General features: G+C 42.1%; 1 protein-coding gene across 1 annotated transcript; it reads left to right on the top strand.

The window, feature by feature from the left end:
- Positions 1-6,023, top strand: LOC148875329 (peroxisomal membrane protein PMP22-like). Its single transcript, XM_088964461.1, has 7 exons — positions 1-642; positions 804-902; positions 4,274-4,375; positions 4,537-4,612; positions 5,300-5,370; positions 5,478-5,563; positions 5,670-6,023. Exons 1-7 carry the CDS (start codon positions 571-573, stop codon positions 5,719-5,721), a joined length of 558 nt encoding a protein of 185 aa, XP_088820587.1. The 5' UTR covers positions 1-570; the 3' UTR covers positions 5,722-6,023.
- The last annotated feature ends 20,512 nt before the right edge of the window (positions 6,024-26,535 follow it).

Below are 26,535 nucleotides of genomic sequence, written 5' to 3'. Positions count from 1 at the left end.
TTAAAAAAGTTAAAACATCTGAAATGTGATAGCCTGATAGGGGAGGGCGAGGGGAGGTATTCAGGTATGGTAGTTGGTTGGTAGGAGAAAAATCCGATTTCGGGGTGACGGAATCTGCTCCTCACTAATGGGCGCCTCGCAGGTACATTCACCATTGGGAACATACCCGTGAATGATAACCAATAAATACGGGAGATGTTCTCGATGTATGATAGGATGTGCGTATGAGGCGCCAGGTGTGAGGAGGAGAGCAGATCCTGCCTCGATTTCGGGAGGTAGCATTCATTTTGAAAAGAGAGGAAAAATATCTGCCCACTGACCACTGTGGAGTGTGGAGTGTGGCCAACCAAGCCCAGAGGTGACAGCTTCGTCTTCGCTCATCCCTCCTTCCTTCAAGGACGATTTTGTCCTTCCGAGAGACGGAGGACATACACGTAATACGAATATCATAGTTTAATATCCTAGCAGAGTAGAAGAAGGTCAGGGAGGAGGAGAGACCGGATCACCGGAGACGGACAAGAAGAAAGTCGGAATCTCTCTCTTTCTTCACTGCGCTGAGCAGAAAAAAATATGGGGGCAATAGTGAAGAAGGGATGGCAACGATACATGATACAGCTTCAGCTTCATCCCTTGAGAACCAAGGTATACATGATATGGTTTCCTTATTTCCTTTCTATTTGAGAATCGGGATGCGTTTCGTTCAATTTTGATTTCTGAATTGCAACAGCCCCTCTGATTTGGGTTCTTTTCCTTTCACCTGATCCTGCTTTACTTCCTTGTTGGTAATGGCTATTCAATTGCAGGCGATTACTGCCGGTATTTTGGCGGGAATCAGCGACTCAGTCGCTCAGAAGCTCTCCGGATTTCAGAGACTTCAACTAAGACGGCTTCTTCTTAAAGTGGTAAATGGCCTCCCTTCGTCCATAATATTTCTAATTTTCTGTTCTTAATTACGGTGTCTTGGCGTGTCTGTTTTATTCTATTCCTTGCTCTGTTATTATTACCAATTATTGGTGGGAAATTGTGCGTAAGCTCAAAGCTCAGTTGGCCTGTCCAACCTCGATGTGATGCGTTGTATCCCAACTTAAGGAAACACGGAATATAATGGAGTTTGGTATCCGAGTGAAGAATTAAGCTCCACTTATTGAATCCGTGTCTTGTCGTCGTCATCATCATCATCTAAGCCTTGTCGGCTAACATAAATCCTGTTTTTCGCCACCTGTTTTTTCTCTGCTCCTAGCCCCTCTAACTCCTTCAATTTGCAACAGATTGTGCATGTCATTAAACCATCTATTCTACTTACTTTCTTAGAGCTACTCTTAGGTTCCGTTCAATGACCATTTCTGAACATCTTTAGTCTACTTTTTCTTTTTTCTTTTTCTTTTTCTTTTTCTTTTTTTTTTTCTGGTTTTTTCACTAATCAATCTTAGCAGCACATGTATTTCTGCCATACTCATTTTTGGACATATTTCTTGGTTGCCCAACTCCACTAGTATGAATTTGTCTTACACCGCAGGTCCAACTCCCAAGCCCGAATAAAGGAGGAGGATTTTGCCAGGTTGTCAGTAAACATTAAAACATTTGCCAAACTGTTATGGTCATGGATCATTGAATCCGTTTCTTGTAAAATCCCAAAATTTTCATCCTCATTTTCACGTTAAGACAAGAGCCTTATGTTTTGGCAATTATTATTTTCAACTTATGGCGCGACATGATTTCATAATATCATAATCTGCAGGATGTATTACATTTTTGTGTTTTTCCTTTATCTTTTGTTCACTTGCCACTATGAAATATGAAAACATATACATCGTTTGCCCTCTGTAAGTCTGTAACCCATGTCCTTTGCTGCAGTGAGCACTGCTTCCAGGAGCAGTCTGAGCCCCTGACAGGGATCTTTTTCCCAGACATTCTTCAGTTAATCTTCACCACCCAAGCTAACCCCTTAGTCTAATCAGAGGAGAAAACTAAAGTTGGAACTGCTTTTTCTATCCGGTCATTCCCATGTATGGATCCTAAGATTTAATGAGTCAGAACATTTACTATGTATGGATCCTAGTCACATAGATTGGTTCCTAATGTTTTTTCTACCACAAACTAAATAGTCTTTCTCGATAGCTTTGACTGTACTTTTGACTTACTCTTGTGTATGAGTGGCAGAGTGGGTTTGTCGTGTGGCCTCCGAATGCTAATTAATATGGTGGTTAATTATTTAGTACTAGGACAGAACATTACTAGATGATGAAAGATTTACTTTTCTTTTTGTCATGTGATATTTTTTTTAGGTTGTATTTGATTCCATATTGAAGGGCTGAATACAAAGTTTTCATCATAAAAAAGGAAAAATATAGCTGGAATATTTCACATAGAAAATTTTTGCTCCATTTACATTGAAACAGATGGACTCCTAGGGATGTTATCTCTAACGTAAATTTGGTATTGCACACAGGTGTGAGTGACTTACAAGTCACAGGTCATTCTAGAACAGAAATATTTCTATGGTGCTCAGTTTTCATCATTCTTGCAACTTTGATTTTACCATTCCGTGGTCATTTTCTATTCATATTCACATTCTAATTGGATAAAAAAAGTGTGAATGCTATATGCAAGAAATTTGCATATAAAGTAACTCTGAGTTTTGAAAACCATTTGAAACAATCCTTTGTACCAAATGGTTCTTAAAAATGCTTATCTGAGTATGATTCAAAGGGAAATGATACTGCTAAAGCATTTTTCTATTAAGGGAAGATTTCCCTGATGGCACTTCAATTCATTTGAATCCTGTAGCATTAGCACCTAGTAGTTAAAAGCACTATCTTTTAATGTATGTTTTATTGCTAGATCAGTTCTTTATATCTTTAGAAATATTCTCTATTGGTGGACTAAAATGAGGTCTTTAAACTATATCTTAAAAAGGCCTGACAGCATCATTTTCCTTTAAAATCAGAAAATTATTTGGTCCTAATGTCATATATGCAATTTCTTTCCCTGATGGCACTTCAATTCATGTGAATCCTGTAGCATTAGCACTTAGCAGTTAAAAGCACTATCTTTTCATGCATGTTTTATTGCTAGACCAGTTCTTGATATTACTAGAAAAAATCTCTATTGGTGGACTGAAATGAGGTCTTTTGTTTATATCTTAAAAAGGCATGACAGCATCATTTGTCTTTAAAATTAGAAAATTATTTTGTCTTAATGTCATATATGCAGTTTCATTCCTATGACCACACAATAATTGAAATGGATTACAAAGCTTACCATGTATTGGCACCACCTGCTTTTGATGTTGCAAATACAATGTTAAAACGGGATGTCATTCTTACAGAATTGAATCTTTATGTATTAAATTTTGGAGGTGCAGCCTTCGCAATCCAGGTGTTAAAGATGTGGGAGGATTTTTCAGAACCCATCAAGTGAAGACTATATTAATATATTTAATCCAATAGTAGTTGGTGACTATCAGCATAGAACTCTTCTTGTTATTACAGGTTCTTGGTCTGCGCCAATCCTTGGGCTATGGCAATCTCAATGTAGAAAGTGATCCTCAAGTAATTATTATTTTGATGAGGGATAGTCTAGGATCTTGGCAGCTAAGACAGTCTTTGGGTGGGTTAATATTAGGTTACCTCTGTGAATATCTTGTTCAGGTAAATTGTCCAAGATAGTTTGTTAATAGGAAGGGGCAAATAGACAGGCCTTGATTAAGGGAACACGTTTTTCATTCTTGTATTGGATTACAGGCAGCCATACGGGAAGATAGAAAGTTACTTAGCTCTCATTATCTCTTTGGATTGTTTATGTACCTTATTTATTATACTTTATTTAGTTCATCATTAATAAAACCTTTGTACTCTGTTCTCAGATAAAAAAATAGGAATCTTTCTGCATTTTGTATTAACTTAAAGTTTTGAACTTTTAGACTGGTACCATATCTAAGAGTTTTAAGAACAATTAAACTTATTTTTTCTTCTTCTATTGTTCTTCAAGGGCCATTAATCGACCTTATTGTTCTCTTTTTCTTATTTTTTTTTCTCTTTCTTTCTTTTGGTGGAGTGGATGTTATCAAGAGAAATAAGTTACCATTTCCAGGCAAAGCTGTGGTTATCTGTGTATTTGTGTGGGTGTGGGTGTGTCCTTTCATTTGCAAGTATTTCTTTTAAAGTAAACTTGTGCATTCACTCATCTATGGCTGCATATATTTGTTTTTGTTTTTGATAAATGGCTGTATCTATTTGTCTGTGGTTGCATATCCTGACATGACTAAATTCAGCTTTTTGGATTTGCTTATGGAGGACCATTTGGGCATTTTCTGCACATATTGATGGATAAAATTTTCAAGGGGAAGAGGGATACACGAACAGTTGCAAAGAAGGTGTTCTTCTGATTTCTCTTCCATCTCAAGTTCTGTCTTATCAATTCCAAAACTAGTTTTGGTTAATTTTAAGAATTCTTAGATTGTAAATTTGTAACTAAGTCCATTTATCATTTAACAAATCACATAATTCTAGCATGCCCTATTATCTTATTTTTCAGGTGTTGCTGGAGCAACTGACATCTTCTCCTTGGAATAACATCTTGTTTATGCTGTACTATGGGCTCGTTGTTGAACGTAAGTCCATTTCACAGAGCTTACAGCATATCATCCTCCAAAAAATGTTGAGATCCTGAGAAATTAATGATTTCAACATAACAACTATTTGAAATCAGTTAACCATTCAAACTAAAAAATGGACTTAATATATATATATATATAGCTAACTAATTAAATAGATTCCTTCAAGAAGAAAATCATAAAAGGAAGCAGTAATGCTTATTTGTTGGGTCAATATTCTGCGTTTATTAAAGGGAAACTTCATTACACACTTCCAGTGAGGAATTGTCTAATAAAGATTATTGATAAAAAAGAAAAGTCTAATAGAGCTTAAAAGGAGTAGCCTGTCTTCCTTGGAATGGCAGGTATCCTTCCATACTGATGCCAAATTATGAAAATTCTGGAATATAGTGTGTAACTTAACAGTGGTTTAGGCATTTTTCTTAACCAACTTCCTAGAAAATGATGATGAGGTTCCTTGGCCAGAAATTTTCCCTTGATTTTAGTTAGAAATGGAAATTTCATCCACCTTCTCTTTATGAGGTTTTTCTCTTCAGCAATTTTGAAAAAAGAAAATTGTTACCATTGATCAAACCAAAATTACTGACTGAACATTTGGTTTAACAGCTGCTTTATAATTTGGCTGTGGATCTATTTATCATTGAAGAAGTCATAGTTTCTTTGTAATATTCCTCTTCTATGCAGGAAGACCCTGGGTTCAGATCCAGAGTAAACTCAAGAAGGATTATCCCTCTGTACAATTGACAGCATGGATGGTATATTCCAGTTTTGTTACCTTTGTTTTGCAAGTGATTGTATAACCTTTTGTTATATTGAAACTTGGGGTTCAAATGAGTAAATATGTTGATTTAAAAATATGCAGTTTTGGCCTATTGTGGGGTGGGTAAACCACCAATATATGCCACTCCAGTTTCGTGTCATCTTTCACAGCTTTGTTGCATGCTGCTGGTATCTATTTTATTGATTTCCTGGATTTGTTATTTGTTAATTTGCATTCTTCAGTGCTGCAGTTTTTTTAATAATTAAAACTCACGATTTAATTTATGCTGTTTAGGGGAATATTTCTGAACTTACGGGCAAGGTCTATGATGCTGACCAAGGGATAGATAGATTTTACAAGGAAAGACACCTTTGCCAATAACACCTAATTCATGTTCGCAACAATGCTCAGGAATATAGTTGATGTCCCAAATCTTTGATGTGACAGGCTTCTTTTTGGGTGATGATTTCATATGCACTTGTTATCTGAGATTCTAGGTACTCTTTCTATTTGATCTTTTGGTGCACTGTTGAATGTTCAGGCCTGTTATTTGAATTAGTTATTTGATACCTTATCATTCTCGAGTTTGACTAAGCATTGGTTGTGCATATTTAAAATTTTTAATAATAGCTTTTCTTCTCCCTTTAATTGCTTCCATGTTTTTTGCTCAGATTATTATTTTAGATTAAATGTTAAATTATTAATCAATTAATTCTGAACCTGCATTAGGTAACCGTGTATTACCAATCTTAAATACCGTGGCCATGTGGATAAACCTGGGAGTGCTTTTGGTAATTTTACATTCAATTTGTAAGCCCCATCTGGATATTTTCAATCGTGAAATCTATCCAATTAGATAATATGACCAAATACAAGATTGAATAAACTTTTAAGTTTTAATTGGTTGAAGGAAACAAATAGTACTCTCCACAAAAGGATATTTTTTATTTGATTACATAAGATATAGAAGCAAGTTGGCCTTTTGCATTACTATTTCTCCATGATGCTATCTACTCATCTTCCAAAGCGATCCATATTATTTTGGATTAACAACCTGTATGGAGCCTTATCTTGGTTTATTTAGCATCTTTACGATAGTGTCTCTTTTGATGTTTTATGTTTTTCTTTTTCGGATTCTAGGGTAACCTTGCTCGATAGTATAGATAGAGAGGCTTATCATATATAGGAATCAATGTCAAAAGCTCGTGACGTGTAGTCTACTTTATCCATTCATGAGAGTAGCAGATGCTATTATTTGTCCCAATTATAATATTTTAATTTTTAACTCCTATTTATCCAAAGTCCATTGCTCGACTCATTTGTGAGAGGCTTTATTTTTGACTGAAGAGATCATCTAGAGTAAATATTGATGGAGCCTCAATGAAAATTTCTTTGGGGATCGGTGGCTAAAGACTTTTAAGCATTTAAGGTCTGTTACTTAGTAGACTTTTTGATGCTTTTGAGGTCCTCATGAAAGGGGATGTGTTGGTGAATTCTTTCTCTTTGTTGTGGAGTATCTTGACTCTTCAGGCCTTCCATGTGGGTTTTGTCATTGACAGCTGATTGCAGAAAAATTCTTAGCCAAGCTCCTCACATCTTGGTTGTCTATACTCCTTGGAGTTTCAATATGGCAGCTCATAGCATGGCCAAACTAGCTTCTAATTCGCATTCTTTCTGGAGTTGTGATCCTGACGCACCCGACTGTATCTCCTTTCTAATCTCTGTCTAGAAATCTACCATGTAGCAGGATGAAAGTTTAGTTAAATGAAATCGGTCTTCCAATGGTTGAATGGAGAGGCTACATATGCACTGGTTTTGTTTTGGATTAAAGGGAATGAAACTCACCATTCATCATTCCCAGTGAAAATTTTTAGTTTGAATGTGTTTAAAAGAGTGGATATGAATTAGTTGAAGAGATGTTCATTCCAAAATAAAACAGGCTGATTGAAATGGATGTAAACACACAAACCGATCTATGCAAAATGTAGAACGAACATGTTTTACTCCCTTTTCCAAAATTCTTTTCATGTTTTTGGTAGGACTACTATTCATCTTCTTATTCTTACTACAGTTTTAATTTAGTGCAAGGGGATATTTTTCTGTTCTTAACCTTTAATTTCCATAATCTCCTTTATGAAATAAGTTCATTATTCCTTCATTTTAAATACTTATTTTTAATTTTGTTCTCAAAATGAAAATTTTATTGTGCGTTTTAAATTATTGTGAGTTCATTACTTTCTTCTTTTGAAATCTCAATATTACAAAGACCGAAAGCACCTTCAATTTCGGAAGAAACATTAATATTTGAAATATATGTAATCAACATTGCCTTTGTTATTGAGCTTTAGATTTGCATCAAAATTGAGGTTTTTAGTGTCAACATTACAATATTGATTTCTATCAATCAAGCATATCTATTGTGGTCATGGTTTTCAAGGTGATCTCTCAAGCTCTCACTACAGTTTATCAATTCTGAGATGGAAGCATAGCCAGAATTTATGGATTTGAGAGGGGGGAAGATTTCAGATTTCGGCTACTAAAGTTTTGAGATTTGATATATCGAATCGAGATATCTAGGATTCTGGGTCCCCCACCAAACTGGTTGATCTTTTCATATTGTTAATTGTTTGTTTGTTGAGTAATCAGGTCGGACTTGGTGCTGATCCACCCAGACATGGCTCCTGATGCGATCCGGCATGGAACTTACCATATTACCAAACCTGGATCCAGATATGATACGGATCCTGTTATTGTGATCCATATCTGGTGCAAACATCATAACTATTTAACATGTCAAATGATTTGTTGTTGAAAAAGTATTGTTTCATGGATGTATTATCATTTGGACAAAATTTCGATACAAAGTCTTGTTTTGGTAAAACTGAAGTTAAGGCTCGGTTTGGAAGGAGTACAAATATAAATATGTAGAGTACATTACAAAATCTTGTATTTTGTATTTTTTTGTATATATTAACACTACATATTTGTATTTGTATTCTTTCCAAACTGAGCCTAATTAAAAAAAAAAGGACGGGGATTTTTTTTTTCTTTTTTGATAAAAAGGAAGAGGTGATGCATAAGACGGGGGGAAGTTTTTATTTCGACTTTGATTGAACTTTTTGCCTAGCCGATTATGTAATCTATCCAATGAACGGTGGAGATCAACCATAGAATCCTTCCACTTAGCAGAAGAAGGGTCATATGACCCGATAAAAAAAATAGTTCAGGTGACATAAGATTAGTGGGTAAGATATTATAACTTACAAGTATGAGACTCTCACCCCTTGTGAATTGGCATGCTGCTTACTTTATGATCTCAGCTCCCATGAACCGATACTTGGAGGCTGAGATTATCCCTTATCATTAACCCCAATAATTCACACTGGTAAAGCATGGGAATCTCGCCCTACATTGAGAAAACCTTTTAATGAATTTAACATAAATGTACGGGAAATATCCCCAATATGTGATTGGATGTCATGTGAACAGAATTTTTGTTTGCAGGAGATCTGGGCTCCATGCCTCCATGGAAGGGTCCATAGATTCCACTTTGAAGGAAGATTACATTGAGAGAAGGGAGAATGGAGAATTTTTTGAAATTAAGGTAGCTTTACTAAGCAGGAGCACGTTAGAGCTTAGGGATCTCGCTGCAATGCCATCTTCAAGAGATGGGGAGTCCATAGAAGAGTTTGCAATCTTTCTTTATTCTTCTTTTTTTTTTTTTTTTGGTAAACCAGAAGTCAATTCCTTTCAAGCAGACAATACAGGGATATATCTTGAGAGTTATCCCCATTTAAGGTTTGAGTTAAGAAATTAGGAGAATCCTCGTGATGATTAGATAGAGCAAACTGAGCAAACTTCCCTGTTAATATGCAAGATCTCAACGTTGGCAAAAGATAGGAGTGCTATGCAATCCCTAACAATGTGCCATTGTGGAGATCGCTCAAGAATGAATTACGTTCCGCTATATAGGCTGTCTTAGAATGCTTTCAGAGAATTAATTTTGATGACTTTTAAATTCTAAAGTTACTTTTAAGTTTGTACTTTATAAAACAATTATTATTAGTTCTTCTTGTGCACTTAAAACTGATAAGAATCGGTTCTTTGATGCTAAAAATCAAGGCATCTTTCTTCTTTTCTTTACATGATATCAATTAAAGCTTGGTGGCTATAATGCCAGAAAGACATGATAGTGGAAAAACTTAAAACCAATCAACTGGTTTCAAAGCAACTTGGATTAGCTGAACATGATGGTGGCTATATGGTAGACTGTAGATCCAATGATAATGTCCTACACTGGTCATAAAATACATGGGGCCAGGTGATATAATAGGTTTCATAGTCCACTTAACAGAAAATGTGTTCAGTTAATCCGATCTCGTGTCAAAGTAGTAACCAATCAAGACATGATGATGATACAGAAAGACGTTTTTAACGGCTGACCCACAAATAGGGCCCTATGAATTTTATGATTGGCATGAGGCGATATCATTGGTTTCACAGCCCATTTAACAGCCAATGTGTTTGGTTAATCCGATCTTATTTCAAAGGAATTTACATCTGTGCCCCACAGAGTGCACCTCAAAAACATCCCACATGCACATCTCAGTATGCATTGGGAACACCTTGTCATTGGAAGATATTCTCAAAATACTGTTGGGATGTACTGTGGGGCATTTTTTGGGCACGCTTTGTGGGGTGCAGATGTGCATTCGTTTCAAAATGGTAACCACTCAAGAGAGAAAGACATTCTTAACAGCAGACCCACAAATAGAAGGTTTATTGGCATAGTTTTCTTGTAAATTCAGATCTCCTACCCACACCTATCCATACATCACTACAGCCGCACATTGAGAAGGTCTCCAATATTTGTATGTTACCATTCATGGCGAGTTGTTTTCAATATACAGTGTAATATCCTGTGGCTAGGTGTGTGTAAGATTCTTGTGAGTAGGACATTGGCAGATTCCTGATCTGCTAAAAATTAGGCATGTATAACCCAATCAAGAAATGATGCACGAAAACCCATGCATGTAGGGATCACTAATATATTCACTCTTAACTAGGATCTGCTACATATAAAGACATGTACTATGAATTACTGATACATGTTTAAGGCTGTCAATGAGTTGGGTATGACCCGATGGACCCAAACCGATTGGGCCAATTCTGGTTTTAAAATCTGGTACTGATGAACCAGTTTCAATTCTTGATCTATTATCCCAATTATTATCAGTTTGAAATCGACTCTACCCTGCCCCAAATTGATTCAGACCCGTTATATTAAATATATAACATTTTCAGCAGGTTTATAATAATTCAGTCTGTCGGATCAGACCTGATTTTCCTAAGTGGTTCAATTTTAGGTCTAAAATTACAGGCCCTATAGAGTTGGATTCAGTTCCTATTCCTCAATATTTCTTATTGAATTGGTTTTCATTTATCCAACCTCATGCGTACATATAATTACTAGCATGCGAATTATTAATTGATTACATAACTAGATGCTGTATATCTATTTTCAAAATATAAAAATATAAAGTATGGTTACAATTAGTCATTCTACTGTCGGCTTTCAAAAGAAAAAAACAAAAACAAAAACCGTTCTTCTACTGTCTGATCGGATAGAATTCTTTAGAGTTGAATGAGAATTTTGTTTACTTATTCCTAAGGTCATCTTATTCTTAATAATCAATCATACATAGATAATTGGTGGTTGTATATTAGTGTAGTTATGAAGTCAATTGTATATTTTTCATTTTATTAAATTATTGAGGTGGATATGGTTTTCCTCATAGGAATATTAGTGTAGTCATGAAGTCAATTGTTGTAGAAAATTTGTTGTATATTAGGATAGCCTTTGACTTCTCTTCCTCATCTGCTCAGGGAGAGAGGCATGAGCAAATTATACACCTTTTTTCAAAATATGATAAATGGATGTTTCCAATTATACGTACCACAAATTTTTGATTTATGATGCCCCATTGCCAACCGTATATACCATATACCACCGAGAGCCTGCACTTCCACATATTTGATCTTATATATGCCTTCTATTGGAAACATGTAATAAGTGGTGGTAGGTGCACCCAGTAAGGGTGTCAATAGACCGGTTTCGGATTGGACCCGTCTAGTCTAAAATCAATTTGGACGGATTGGACGGACCAACAAGATATATTGGATTGGACCAATTTGGTCTAAATTATTTATTAGATTGGATTGAACATGGTCTGTTCGTACAAAATTTATATTGGATTGGGTTGGATTAAGTCAATATCTGATATATTGATATAAGATGAAAATATAAGTGTCAATGGACCAGGTTTGGATTGAAACCAATCTAAATCAAAACAAATTTTAACAGATTGGATGGTCCAGACATTAAATTGGACCGGCCTAAAATATTCATTGGACTGAATTAGACCTAGTCCATTTATAATGGACTCACATTGGACTGAATCGGATTAGACCAAATCCAGTCCAATTGACACCCCTCGACCCAATTATCGGGTTTAGGGGTTAGTGGTGTGAGGGTTGCTCTGGACCATTATTACCCTAGAAGAGGATATGTTAGTGTCCTGCCCATAGTTCAGAGATATGTGATTGTATTTCATTTGTGATATTTCACATAAAAATTAAGAATACACATAAAACCCAGTAAAAAAAGTGAATTACTTCTTTTTAGTCCAAAACCCTGAATGAATCCAAAAGCATTTCTGAAGATAAATCGGTCATTCAAAGAGCTGGTTTTCTCCCTAACACCTTCTTCTCTTCATCACAAACAAATAATATATATATAATATCATTTCTGGGCTCTTTTTGATTTGATGAAGATTATTGAGAATTAAAAAGAAAAAAATTTAATAAGACTGATTTTGCTCATCTTTCCTTTTATTTGTTTTATATATTATTTCATAGGGCTAGGCTATAGAACAGGGGCAACCCATCCTCCTAATCCAAAAAACCCAATCCGGCGGGATTCAATTCCAAGTCTCCCCTATAACTAGCCATAGATCTTACTCACTGAGTTACTTGGCACCTTCCATGTGGATTGATTTTGATTCTCTGCTACGTTCTATCCATGGATGAAAATGCATCCCTTGCTTTTGATTAATCTTGTAAAATTAGATCCTTGAATCAATCTTCTTCTTTTACTTCTTTTTTTCTTTTTTTAATTATCTGGGTGAGAATAAAAAAAAGTTGACCGTGGATTTAACTCTGAACAGTCTTTCTCTAGATTCTAATCCGAGACCGAGAGCAACTGGAAAAGATAAAAGTTTCGAACTTTCAAACTTCAATATAGATGTGCGTGTGAGGATATTTTTCTACTTCCGCACCACTCTTGCAGAAGTTGAAGACTGCAGTGAGTTAGAACCGGCCCAAAGCAGATGATACATCTATAGGAGGAACAAATTAAATTAAGAACGCCATGGCCTTGCACGTGATATAATATGGAGTACATAGGCCAAATGTTAGTTTAATAACATTTGGGGACGGTTTGATTTATTATCAGAATTGGGATCAAGATATTTTGGAGTTGGAATCGGAATGATCTATTTTGGTTAAGAATGAGAATGTGAATTATAATAAGTTGGAATGTGATTTTATTTAGGGGAAAGGGAGGGAATAACTATTCCCTCAAATGGAGGAATATCAATCCATCAGGAATGAAAATGGGATTCAAGTTCTGCCCAACTAAATTAGAATGGCCCATTCCGATTCCACTCCTCTATTCCCATGAACCAAACGAGCCCTTGGTTCTTTTGACCACCCCAGAGTTCAGCTGATTATATGGCTAAAATCATTGGATCAAATTGAATCACTGAATGGCTCATATCGATATACCCTACTATATCATCTATGACTTATGAAGAAGGAATTCAAGATTATTGAAACCACCATATTCTGTTACTTGTGGTACGCTTGTTTTTCGGTAAATGGGGGCGAGTAAATTGCTGGGTTTTATGGAAAGAACTTGTGTTGATGTATTGGGTTTTATGGAAAGAACTTGTGTTGATGTATTGATATTAGTGAGTCCCATCAAAAATATTTGATGAAGGGTGATTTGACATGATCTATGAAACAACGACACGTGGACACTAATCCAACGTAAGCGATAATTCAGCATCGTGGTCTGGTATAGCTAAGTAAAAGGCCCCTAAAGCAGTTTGCCACGACGCGAGTTCCCGGTTCTCCGAGCTACCCCCAAAGGAATATTCCGAGGCAACTTCAGCTCGGGAGTTGAGAAAACCAACTCGCCCGAGCTCCCAAGCGGACAAGAAGTCCCGAAGAATAGTTTACTAATGGCATTCCTGAAGCATTCCTAGCTCGCTACAAAGTAGCTTGCGAATGGATCGCACGAGCATTCCGTAGGAAGCTTCTATCTGGCAGGCCATACCAGTCAGACTGTGCCATATCACCTACTGACGGCGTAGTCCCTGTCCTTTCGGCAGTCTGCACCCACGTCTCTCAGCAGGTGGAGGCGTGCCTATCACCTTGGAGACGTGTCACTCGCCCAGGTAAGGAGTATGTCCCAACAACCACCTGCGCAGCCCTGGCAGATAACGGTTGTGGCAGGAGATCCGGTGGCGGTCACGCCCAATCCCCTAAGGAGCGCCCCTATAAAAGCCCTCAGAGTAGAGGAGAAACTCTCTCTAGAAAATAGACTAAAAAATCTCTTTAATACTACAAGGGTATATCAACTCTATCAGGAGTACTTTGGTCTGCAACAAGGAAATAAAACCCTAGAAGAGTACTATGCCAGTATGAAGAACCTCAGAAATGAACTCAATGTCTATCATCCTCTAACTCCAGATGTTAAGGTTTAGCAACAACAGAGGGAACAACTAGATGTCACAAGGTTCTTAGTGGGGTAGAAATCAGAGTATGAACCAGTTAGAGCTCAAATATTGGGGGGCTCTACCCTTCCTACATTTGAGGAAGTGTTTGCTCGGCTTCGCAGGATTTCTTTGGGATAGACAGAGAATCCCACACAGTTTGATAGATTAGCTTTTGTGATAGCCAGGGGAGGTGGATGTGGTACGAAAGGGGGAGGACATGCCTCTCGAGGAGGTCGTGGCAAAGAAAAAGGCAGCTCTACAAAGAAGTGTACCCACTGTGGTAGGGAAGGACATTCCGTAAACTTCTGTTATGATCTTCATGGCCGCCCTCCCTCTAAATGGGCCAATAATGCTGTTGCTGGTGGGGTTGATGTCAGTGATAATCAACGGGCATACCTAACTCCCTCCACATCTACATCTGTTTCCGGAAGGGAGATGGTGAGTGTACCGTGTGATGAGTATGAGCGGTTCCTTCAGTCCACTTTATAGCACACTATTGCTACTCTTGCCCACTCAGGTATAGCTTGCTTGTCATCTAAAACCTCTCCTTGGATTATTGACTCTGGAGCCTCTGATCACATGACCGGGAGTCCAGGTGTGTTCTCTTCTCTCTCTGAAACTTCCACATCTCAAACTGTTACCCTTGCCAATGGTTCCTCCTCTCCCATCTGTGGTGTTGGCAATGTTGACATGGCTTCTCTTTCTTTATCATCTATTCTATATGTCCCTAAGTTTCCATTCAATCTTATGTTTGTTAGTAAATTAACCAAGACTCTTAACTGCTCTGTTACTTTTTTCCCTTCCTCTTGTGTTTTTAAGGATCTCAGGACGGGGAAGAAGATTGGTGGGGGGCATGAAGCTGGTGGATTGTATTACCTTGATGGTGGTGGATCGTCAGTTGCACTTCAGACTTCACTCACTCCTATACAGTGTACAGGAACACTGCGTGACCTACACTCTTAGCCCTCGTTTTTCCTCTCATTTCCCCTACATAGTACTAACTTAAGCATTGGAAAAACCCCTGGGAATCCTTCCTTTCAACTTCTCAGGTCTCGCCCGTTGCCAGCAAGGAGCCAGTCAGCGGTTAGCTAGGAGTGCCCAGATCGCGCTACATCATTTGGTGCCGTCTGTGGGAATCGCTTCGAAAGGCCTTTCTCTCTAAACTTTTTCAGTCCTTTCTTCTTCCTTGAAACAATCCAACGCTCATGGCCTCCTCTAGCAACATAGGACGAAGCACGAAGATGGATAACTCCAGGGAACACTCCCAGCTTCCTACTGTTTGTATCGGACAGTTCACCGTCCCCCTCTCAGCGGGCGGAATCCCCAGCTTAAGCATGCCTCTCACAATGGCACCTGTCATCACCCCACTTCCTGCTATAGTCGGGACAACCTTCACTGAACCTTCGGTCGTGCCCCCAACGACCAGCCCGAACCAGCTGGAGAACCTGGTGCAGTGCATGAGAGCCATGCAGGCTCAAATGCAATAGTTCTAGCAACTTCAACTCTACCAACAACATGTAATGCATCAGGTCTCCCAGTACTAATACCAGTAGTAGTTCCCCCAACTGCCCCAACCTCAACTTCAGTAGCATCAGCTCTCACCTTAGCGCCTAGCTTCATAGCAAGCCAGATCTCGCCACCAGAACGAGCACTCCAGCCGAGGAGAGGCCCCCCAAAACCTCCCAAAATAGCCAGGTCTCCTCCCAGGGCAAACAGGAGAGACCGGCTACCCTGATCTCGCCGTGGGCGGACAGGTCGGGAGGGCCCCGGACGGGCAAGTCTACGTTGCCCCGACAGTCAAAGCTTGGAACCCCAATCCTAGAGAACCAGTTCGAAATCCTAGCAGCAGACTCCAGGCAGGCTCCTTCTGTTCGTAGCCATCACCAGTGGACCGAGCTACCCCCGGTGCAAATAGTCCTGGTAGCACGGAAGTGAGCAACACAAACGCCGAGCCCGTCAGGAAGCAGAAGCACTGACGCCGAGCTCGTGGGTCTGTCATCCGCAATTTGCCCGAGCTCATGGGCAAAGAAGAGGTATGCTCGGCCGAAGCCAAAGATCCCCTTCTTTCAGTTCCGTCCCCCTATCTTCTGAACTTTTGGCAGTCTCGATGCCCAAGGATTTCAAACTCCCTCCTCTTGATAAGTACGATGGGTCATTCGACCCGAATGATCACGTAGATGCCTTTCAGTCACAGATGCACCTGGCGCGAGCCAGCGAGTTGTGCATGTGCGTGGCCTTCTCCACCACTTTTAGGGGAGCAACCCACACGTGGTATCGGAACTTGGCGCCCGAGTCAATCAGAAGTTGGGCGCAGTTCGCACATGCCTTCACGTTGCACTTCGTCACCAGCAAGCGGTGCCCGTGAACTGAAGAAAGCATCTTCAACATAACCCAAACTTGCATTCTGTTTTTAAAATTTTGCGTAAGTTTAACATGAGATTAAATCCGAACAAGTGTGTGTTCGGCGTGACCTCAGGTAAATTCCTGGAATACATCGTTAACCGGTGCGACATTGAAGCCAACCCGAATAAGGTTAAGGCCATCTTAGACATGAGACCATCCCGTAAGTTGAAGGAGGTTCAGAGGCTGAATGGCCGCATAGCCTCCCTAAGCCGCTTCATGTCCAAATCGGCGGACCACTATCTGTCGTTCTTCAAGGCAATTAAGAGCAAAGGGTTCGAGTGGACCCAAGACTGTCAGCTCGCGTTTGACGAGCTCAAGAATTACCTCTCTAGTGTGCTGATCTTAACCCGGCCCGAGGAGGGCGACATTTTAGAACTGTACCTCTCGACAAGAGACGAAGTGGTCAGTTCGGTACTGATAAAGAAAGTAAATTGGGTCCAACAATCCATCTATTATGTTAGTTAGGTATTGCAGGGAGCAGAAACGAGATACCCGGAGATGGAGAAGCTAGCATACGCATTGATAGTTGCAGCTCGGAAGCTCCGCCCGTACTTCCAAGCTCATACTGTTATCGTCCTTACCGAAAAACCTCCGAGACAAGTCTTGCTTAAGCACGACCTCCAGTACAAGCCGCGAACTGCCATTAAGGCCCAAGCCTTGGTAGATTTCATAGCCGAATGCACGTTCAGCTCTGAAGTTCCCAGTCTGGTTGAGCACGAGGCTCCCCCCTCGGGTGAGCCCGGAGCTCCCAGATCAGACGAGTACGAACCCCGTGTAGTAGTAGCCAGTGTGGCACCTCTCCAAGCTCGGCCAACTGCGAGCTGGGATGAGGAGCCCTGGATCCTTCACGTTGATGGCTCCTCGAACCAAGAGGGAAGCGGTGCCGGAATAGTGTTGCACGACCCAAGCGACATAAAACTGGAGTACGCGCTACACTTCGAGTTCGAGGCATCCAACAATGAAGAGGGATACAAAGCGTTGATGGCTGGACTAACCCTATTCAGAGAAGTAAAAGCCAAGCACATCGTTATCTGCAGCGACTCCCAACTTGTGGTCAACCAAGTAACCAGCGAGTACGAAGCTCGCGAGCCAACCATGATCACCTACTTAGCCAAAGTCAGAGAGGTCCTGCTCAACTTCCAATCACACTTCATTAGACAGATCCCTAGGTCAAAGAACGCTGAGGCCGACGCCCTGTCCAAGTTAGCCAGCACTAGCGACATCACTATGAGGACCGTGTACATAGAGGACATGTCTCGGCCTAGCATTCTCATGGGGGCAGAGGAGGTCGCTCCCGTCGTTCAAGCAGAGCCGAGCTGGGTTGACCCGCTTGCGAGCTTCTTGCTACACGAGAACCTTCCTACAGATCGCAATGCAGCCAGAAGGGTGCAGCGCCAGGCAGCCAAATACGTCGTGATAGACGAGCTGCTGTGCAGGAGATTTTACACTCTCCCTTATCTGCGTTGCTTGCGACCTACCAAAGCCGAGCTCGTGCTCCGTGACATCCATGAGGGTCTATGCGGCGGACACTTGAGGGGTAGGGCCCTTGCCCAGAAAGTGCTTCGGCAAGGGTATTATTGGTCAACAATGAAGGCAGACACCACTGAACTCGTTAGAAAATGCGACAAAAGTCAGAGACATGCCAATATTCACCACCAACTGGCCGCTGACGTCAAGTATCTCACCAACCCGTGGCCCTTCGCGCAGTGGGGCATCGATCTACTCGGGCCATTCCCACCAGCAACGGGAGGAAAAAAGTTCTTAGTAGTGGCGGTGGAGTCTATTTGGGGCTACATCACGCGGTTCAATGATGCATGCATGCAGATATCGCGCCTATACCCCGCAGTGCGCCTTGCAACAGCCAAGAAGAGCGTGACGCACAAGGAATTCAAGTAGCACATGATTGTCAACCAACCAGCAACCATAATGGAAGATGAAATCAACCAGAAGTGTGAGAGCGCACCCGAAAAGAGAAAGAGAGAAGTAGAACTTTCCAGCCAAGGAGACAACTGAAAGAAGAAGGACTTAGCTTGGGGGGCAAAGCTGAGTCAGCCGTTCCGAGCCCGTGTAGCGGATCAAACTGACTACACCCCACAGAATGCAAAGCGGGCCGAAATCCTGATGGCAATCAAGGATGCCCCGTACGTGAAGTGGTCACCCCGCCTGAGGGGGAATCCTAATGAAATGAATAAATGTTTATATTGCAGCTTTTACAGAGACCACGGTCATAGTACCGAGAACTGTAAGAATATCCGTAACGAGATAGAGGAACTCATTCATCGCGGATATCTAAGGAATTTTGTACATAATAATAATAATAATAATAATAATAATAATAATAATAATAATAATAATAATAATAATAATAATAATAATAATAATAATAATAGTAAAGCAGGTCAGCAAGGGGAGCGCGGTAAGGATGCTCCCGAGTCCTGTAGCAGGCCGACAGAGCAGTCACAGAGGCAGCCTCCGGAAGAGAGCTCAGTTCGGGGCACCATCCACATGATAGTTGGAGGCTCGATCGTTATGGGCTGTACCTCGGCGGCAGCTCGGACATCAGTCCACGAAGTTGCCAAAGAAGAACAAAATCCTCTGAAATGGCCAAAGACAGAGGAACCGATCTTCTTCACAGAGGACGATGTGCATGGGGTCCACTACCCCCATGACGATGCGCTCGTCATAAAAGTAAGGATCAATGATTTTGAGGTCAGGCGCGTCCTCATTGATTTAGGCAGCTCGACGGATATCCTCTTTAAAGCCGCGTTCAACCAGCTTCAGCTGTAGGGAAGTGACTTGAGGAAGTCGGCGCATGGCCCAGCGTAGTAAGGCTCAACCATGACTTCTTAGTGGTCGCGATCCCCTCCCCATACAATGCCATAATAGGTTGTCCGATCACTCATGCCCTACGGGTGGTGGTTTCCACTTATTATTTGGCAATGAAGTTCCCTACAGACTTTGGAGTGGGGGTAGTGCAGGGCGACCAACTTGAGTCTCGCAAGTGCTATGTCACTGCACTCAAGGGAAAGACCAAGGTGGCCGACAACCTTGAACTGGAGTGACCTATGGAGCAAGGCAAAGAACGAGTTGCACCCACAGAACAAACAATTGCTATTCCAGCTTCAGCGGAAGACCCATCTCAGACACTTCAAATCGGAGTTTCAATCCAGAAACCCATGCGATTCAAACTAGTAAGTTTCCTACTTCAAAATTTAGATGTTTTTGCATGGTCCGCGGCAGATATGCCAGGCATAGACCCTAATCTCATAACTCACAAACTCAATACTGATCTTGTAGTTAGTCCCGTTAGACAGAAGAAATGCAACTTAGCCTCAAAGCGATGGAAAGCGATGGAAAGCAGCCGACTTCATAAGAGAAGTCCATTACCCGAGTTGGGTAGCCAATCCCGTTCTGGTAAAGAATGCTAACGGCAAGTGGCGTGACACACCGACCTGAACCGAGTTTGCCCAAAAGACTGGTTCCCCCTTCCCAGAATTGATCGCCTAGTGGACGCGACCTCGGGGCACGAGTTGCTGATTTCTTAGACGCCTATTCGGGCTACAACTAGATCAGGATGGACCCGACGGATGAAGAAAAACTGCCTTCATAATAGAGTTTGCCCTTCGGATTGATAAATGTTGGGGCAACCTTTCAGAGTTTTGTAAATTAACTATTTGAGCCATTAGTTGGCAGGAAATGGATTGTTATGTAGATGAGCTCAAATAAACTATATGAGCCATTGAGCTCAGAAGCACACCAGAGCTTAGGGAACTAGCTGCAATGCATGGCATCTGAAGAAATGGGGGGTCCATAGAAGAGTTTGCAAGCCAAGGCAATTCCATTCAACCAGACGATACTTTAGGGATATATCTTGGTAGTTAACCCCATTTAAGGTTTGAATTAAGAAATCGAGAGTTAACCTTGGTTTACAAGGTTTGAGTTAAGAAGAGTTTACAAGATCTCAACGTTGGCAAAATATGGAAAGAGTGCTCTGCAATCCCCATTCCCCAACACCAACAAAGTGCGATTTCTCAAGAATGAATCACGTTCCACACTTGGAATGCTTTCACAGAATTAACTTTGATGCAAATAATTCATTATAAGAATTGGTTCTCTCATGCTAAAAATCCAAGTGTGTCTTTTTCTTTCTTAGCATAATATCAATTAGGATTTGGCTGTGATGCGCGAAAGACATGATACTAGAAAAACTTAAAACCAATCAACTCATATGAAAGCGACTTGGATTAATTGATGATAAGCAAAAGAGAATCAGGGGTTAGCACTAATGATATGGCCAATGGTGGGGACTGATGACAGCCTTTTACACAAATGGTTATAATAGTCTGCTCACAATCATAGATAATCAATATAATCATCAACCAGCGGTACGTCTCTCCTATATAACCATCCATACGATCAATATTTTCTCTTCTTTGGCATCCTAGTGATTATTGAAACCCTCTTTGAGCGGTGCTCCGGCACTACAACTCAAATCATCTGATGGAGGATGATTTGGCCCGATCTACAAATGATGATACGTGGACCTGACTTAGCATGAGCAACAGCTCAGCATCATAGCCTGGTAACGGCTAAGTAACAAGCCTAAAAAGCAGCTCGCTATATCACAGCTCGCTGAAGAAGGAGCTCGCTACAACACAAGCTCTGGGTTCCCCGAGCTACCCCGAAGGGGATAATCCGAGGCTACCTTATCTCGCGAGCTAGGGAAACCATCTTGCTCAATCCCCTAAGCAGATAAGTCATTAGAAGGGTAACCCTGAAGTATTCCTAAGCTTGCTACAAAATAGTTCGCAAGTGAGTAGTGCGAGCGTTTCTCAGGAAGCTTCTATCTGACATACCGTACCGATCAGATTGCACCACGTCCCTTGACTGACAGTGCAGTCCTTGTACTTTCGACAGTCTGCACCCACGTCTCTCAACAGGCGGAGGCGTGCCTACCCTTTGGAGACGTGTCACCCATCTGAGCAAGGGGTACGTCGCAACGGCCACCTGTGCAGCCATGGCAGGTAATGGCTGTGGCAGGAGCCCAGTGGAGGTTACGCCCAATCTGACAAGAATGCCCCTATAAAAGCCCTTGAGGCAAAAGGGAAAAGGCTCTCTGAGACTTTTGAATATTTCTGCACCCTCGTACTTGAAGGCGGAATCTATATTTGCTTGCGAGTTAATCTCTCGATCAAACTGAAAAAGAGCGACCTACACTCTTAGCTTTCGCACTCTTCTTTTTCCTTTCCCAGCATTCTGACTTAAGCATCGAATTATTCCCACCAGGTATATCCCCAGGAATCCTTCTTTTCCATCTTCTCAGGTGCCACCCGTCGCCAAAAAGGAGCCAGTCAGCAGCCAGTTAGGAGTGCCTGGATTGCTCACCATCATTTGGCATCGTCTGGGGGAAATGCTTCAAAAAGACCCCCCTTAGTTTCTGCAACTCCCTTTTTAAGATTTTGCACCCATGGCTTCTTCAAGTAACGCCGGACGTAGCATGGAGATGGACACCACTGGGGAACAACTCCAGGTTCCCGTGGTCTGCATTGGGCAGTTCACTATTCCCCTCTTTGCGGATGGGGTCCCTAACATGAACGTGCCGCAAGTAACAGCACCCTTGAGCGTCCCCCTACCTTTTTCAGTCGAGATAACCTTCACTGAGCCTTACATCGTCCCTCCGGCGACATGCCAAAGCCAACTCGACAACCTGGTGCAGTCCATGCGGGCCATGCAAGCCCAGATGCAGCAGTTTCAGCAATTCCAGTTCCACCAGCAGTAGGTGCTGCACCAAGTCTCTCAATATCACTATCAGTTGCCTCAACCTCAGCCTCAGCTCCCTCCTCGACACCCGGCCTCGTGACAAACTAGGCCTTATCGCTAGAATGAGCGCCCTTCTTGCCAAGAAGAGGCTTCCCAGAACCCTCCTAAGAGCCAAGTCTCCTCCCGCTGCAAGAAGGAAAGACTAGCAACTCCGGTCTCATCGCGGGCAATCAGGTCAGGAGGATCCCAACTTGCCAGGCCTGCGTCACCCCAGTGATCAAAGTTCGAAGCCCCACTTTTGGAGAACCGGTTCAAGATCCTAGCTGTAGACTCTAAGCAGGACCCCTCCATCCGCAGCCATCAGCAGTAGCCCAAGTCGCTTCCTGCAAAAACTATCCTTGGTAGTATGGAGACGAGCAGCACCAACGTGAAGCCCACCAAGAAGCAAAGATGTCACCGTCGAGCTCGCCGAACTACCACCTACGACCTGCCTGAACTTAGAGGCAGGGAATAGGTAAGCTTAGGTGAAGTAAAAGCTCTTCTCCTTTTTGTTCCATCCCCTGTCTCCTGAGCTCCTGGCCGTTCCAATGCCCAAGGACTTCAAGCTCCCCCCTCTCGACCTGAATAATCACGTAGACGCCTTCCAGTCACAGATGCACCTGGCAAGGACCAGTGAGTCTTGCATGTGCATGGCCTTCTCCACCACTTTCAGAGGAGTGGCCCGCACGTGGTTTTGAAACCTTGCACCTGGGTCGATAAGAGGCTGGACACAGTTCGCGCAAGCCTTCATGTCCCACTTCGTCACCAGTAAGCGGTGTCCGCGAACTGAGGAAAGCCTTCTCGGTATAGTTCAAAGAGAGGGAGAGTCTATTTGGGGCTACACCAAGCGGTTCAATGATGCATGCATGCTGATACCGCACCTAGACCTTGCAGTGCGCCTTGCAACAACCAAGAAGAGCGTGACGCACAAGGAATTCAAGTGGCACATGATTGTCAATGGAAGAGGAGATCAACCAGAAGGGTGAGAGCACACCCGAAAAGAGAAAGAGATAAGGGGAACTTTCTAGCCAAGGAGACAACTAAAAGAAGAAGGATTTAGCTCGGGGGGCAAAGCTGAGTCAGCCGTTTTGAGCCCCTGTAGCGGATCAAACTGACTACACCCCACTAAATGCTAACCGGGCCGAAATCCTGATGGCAATCAAGGATGCCCCGTACGTGAAGTGGTCACCCCGCCTGAGGGGGAATCCTAATGAAAGGAATAAAAATTTATATTGCAGCTTTAACAGAGACCACGGTCATAGTACCGAGAACTGTAAGAATCTCTACGACGAGATAGAGGAACTCATTCATCGTGGATATCTAAGGAATTTTGTACATAATAATAATAATAATAATAATAATAATAATAATAATAATAATAATAATAATAATAATAATAATAATAATAATAATAATAATATAATGATAATAGTAAAGTAGGTCGGCAAGGGGAGCGCAGTAAGGATGCTACCGAGTCTAGCAGCAGGCCGATAGAGCAGTCATAGAGGCAGCCCCCGGAAGAGAGGTCAGTTCGGGGCACCATCCACATGATAGTTGGAGGCTCGATCGTTACGGGCTGTACCTCGGCGGCAGCTCGGACATCAGTCCACGAAGTTGCCAAAGAAGAACAAAAACCTCCGACATGGCCAAAGTTAGAGGAACCAATCTTCTTCACGGAGGATGATGTGCATGGGGTCCACTACCCCCATATGATGCGCTCGTCATAAAAGTAATGACCAATGATTTTGAGGTCAGGTGCGTCCTCATTGATTTAGGTAGCTCGACGGATATCCTCTTTAAAGCTGCGTTCAACCAGCTTCAGCTGCAAGGAAGTGACTTGAGGATGTCGGTGCATGGCCCAACGTAATAAGGCTCAACCATGACTTCTTAGTGGTCGCGACCCCCTCCCCGTACAATGCCATAATAGGTTGGCCAATCACCCATGCCCTACGGGTGGTGGTTTCCACTTATTATTTGGCAATGCAATTCCCTACAGACTTCGGAGTGGGGGTAGCGCAGGGCGACCAACTTGAGTCTCGCAAGTGCTATGTCACTGCACTCAAGGGAAAGACCAAGGTGGCCGACAACCTTGAACTGGAGTGACCTATGGAGCAAGGCAAAGAACGAGTTGCACCCACGGAACAAACAATTGCTATTCCAGCTTCAACGGAAGACCCATCTCAGACACTTCAAATCGGAGTTTCAATCCAGGAACCCATGCGATTCAAACTAGTAAGTTTCCTACTTCAAAATTTAGATGTTTTTGCATGGTCCGCGGTAGAGATGCCAGGCATAGACCCTAATCTCATAACTCACAAAGTCAATTCTGGTCTTGTAGTTAGTCCCATTAGACAGAAGAAACGCAACTTAACCTCAGAGCGATGGAAAGTAGTTGATGAGGAGGTCGGGAAGTTCCTCGTAGCCGACTTCATAAGAGAAGTCCATTACCCGAGTTGGGTAGCCAATCCCGTTCTGGTAAAGAATGCTAACGGCAAGTGGCGCATGTGCATCGACTACACCGACCTGAACCGAGTTTGCCCAAAAGACTGCTTCCCCCTTCCCAGAATCGATCGCCTAGTGGACGCGACCTCGGGGCACGAGTTGCTGATTTCTTAGACGCCTATTCGGGCTACAACCAGATCAGGATGGACCCGACGGATGAAGAAAAAATTGCCTTCATAATAGAGTTTGATCTGTATTGTTACAAGGTTATGCCCTTCGGATTGAAAATTGTTGGGGCAACCTTTCAGAGGTTTGTAAATAAACTATTTGAGCCCTTAGTTGGCAGGAAAATGGAGTGTTATGTAGATGACATGGTCGTCAAAACCCAATTATTACATGAATTAACACAAGACTTACATTCAGTCTTTGAAATTGTACGACAATTTAATATGAAGTTAAATCGAAACAAGTGTATCTTCGGTGTTACCTTGGGTAAATTTCTAGGGTACATCATCAACCGGCGTGACATTGAGGCCAACCCGGATAAAATTAAGGCCATCATAGATATGAGACCACCCCAGAAATTGAAGGAGGTTCAGAGGTTAAATGGCCGCATAGCCGCCCTGAGCCGCTTTATGTTCAAGTCGGCAGACCGCTGCGTGTCTTTCTTTAAGGCAATTGAAAGCAAAGGATTTGAGTGGACCCAAGACTACCAGCTCGCGTTTGACGAGCTCAAGAAATACCTCGCTAGTGTACCAATCTTAACCCGACCCAAAGAGGGTGATGTTTTAGAGTTGTACCTCTTGGAAAGTGACGAAGTGGTCAACTCGGTACTAACATAGGAAGTAGACCGGGTCCAACGACCCAACTACTATGTTAGTAAAGTATTGCAGAGAGCAGAGACGAGATACCCTGAGATAGAGAAGCTAGCCTATGCACTGGTCATCGTAGCTCAAAATCTCTGCCTGTACTTCCAAGCTCATACTGTTATCGTCCTTACCAACAAAACTCTGAGGCAAGTCTTACTTAAGCCCAAGGTCTCTGGTTGACTGACAAAGTGAGCCATTGAGCTCAGCGAGTACGACCTCCAATTCAAGTCGCAAACTACTATTAAGGCCCAAGCCTTAGCAGATTTCATTGTGGAGTGCACTTTCAGCTCCGAAGTCCCCAGGCCGGTTGAGCATGAGGCCCTCAGTTTGGGCAAGCCCGGAACTCCCATGCCAGCTGAGTCTGAGCCCCGTGAGGTAGCAGCTAGCGTGGCATCTCTCCTAGTTAGGCCAAGCGTGAATTGGGATGAGGAGCCCTGGATCCTTCACGTAGATGGCTCCTCAAAACAAAAGGGCAACGGAGCCGGAATAGTTCTGCACGGCCCAAGTGGCACAAAACTAGTGTATACACTACGCTTCGAGTTCACAACATCCAACAATGAAGCGGAGTACGAAGCGTTGATAGTCGGGCTTGCTTTAGCCAGAGAAGTAAAAGCCAAGCATATCGTCATCTGCAGCGATTCCCAACTTGTAGTCAACCAAGTCACAGGAGATTATGAAGCTTGCGAACCAACCATGATTGCCTACTTAGCCAAAGTAAGAGAGGCTCTGCTCAACTTCCAGTCACACTTCATCAGGCAAATCTCGAGGTAAAAGAACGTTGAGGCTGACACTCTGTCCCGGTTAGCC

This window comes from Nelumbo lutea, chromosome 1, assembly GCF_056320005.1.
Source record: "Nelumbo lutea isolate HS-2025 chromosome 1, American lotus-T2T, whole genome shotgun sequence".
Classification (NCBI taxonomy): Eukaryota; Viridiplantae; Streptophyta; class Magnoliopsida; order Proteales; family Nelumbonaceae; genus Nelumbo; species Nelumbo lutea.
Note: the sequence above shows the minus strand (reverse complement) of the source record. Positions and strands in the feature narration are given on the sequence as shown.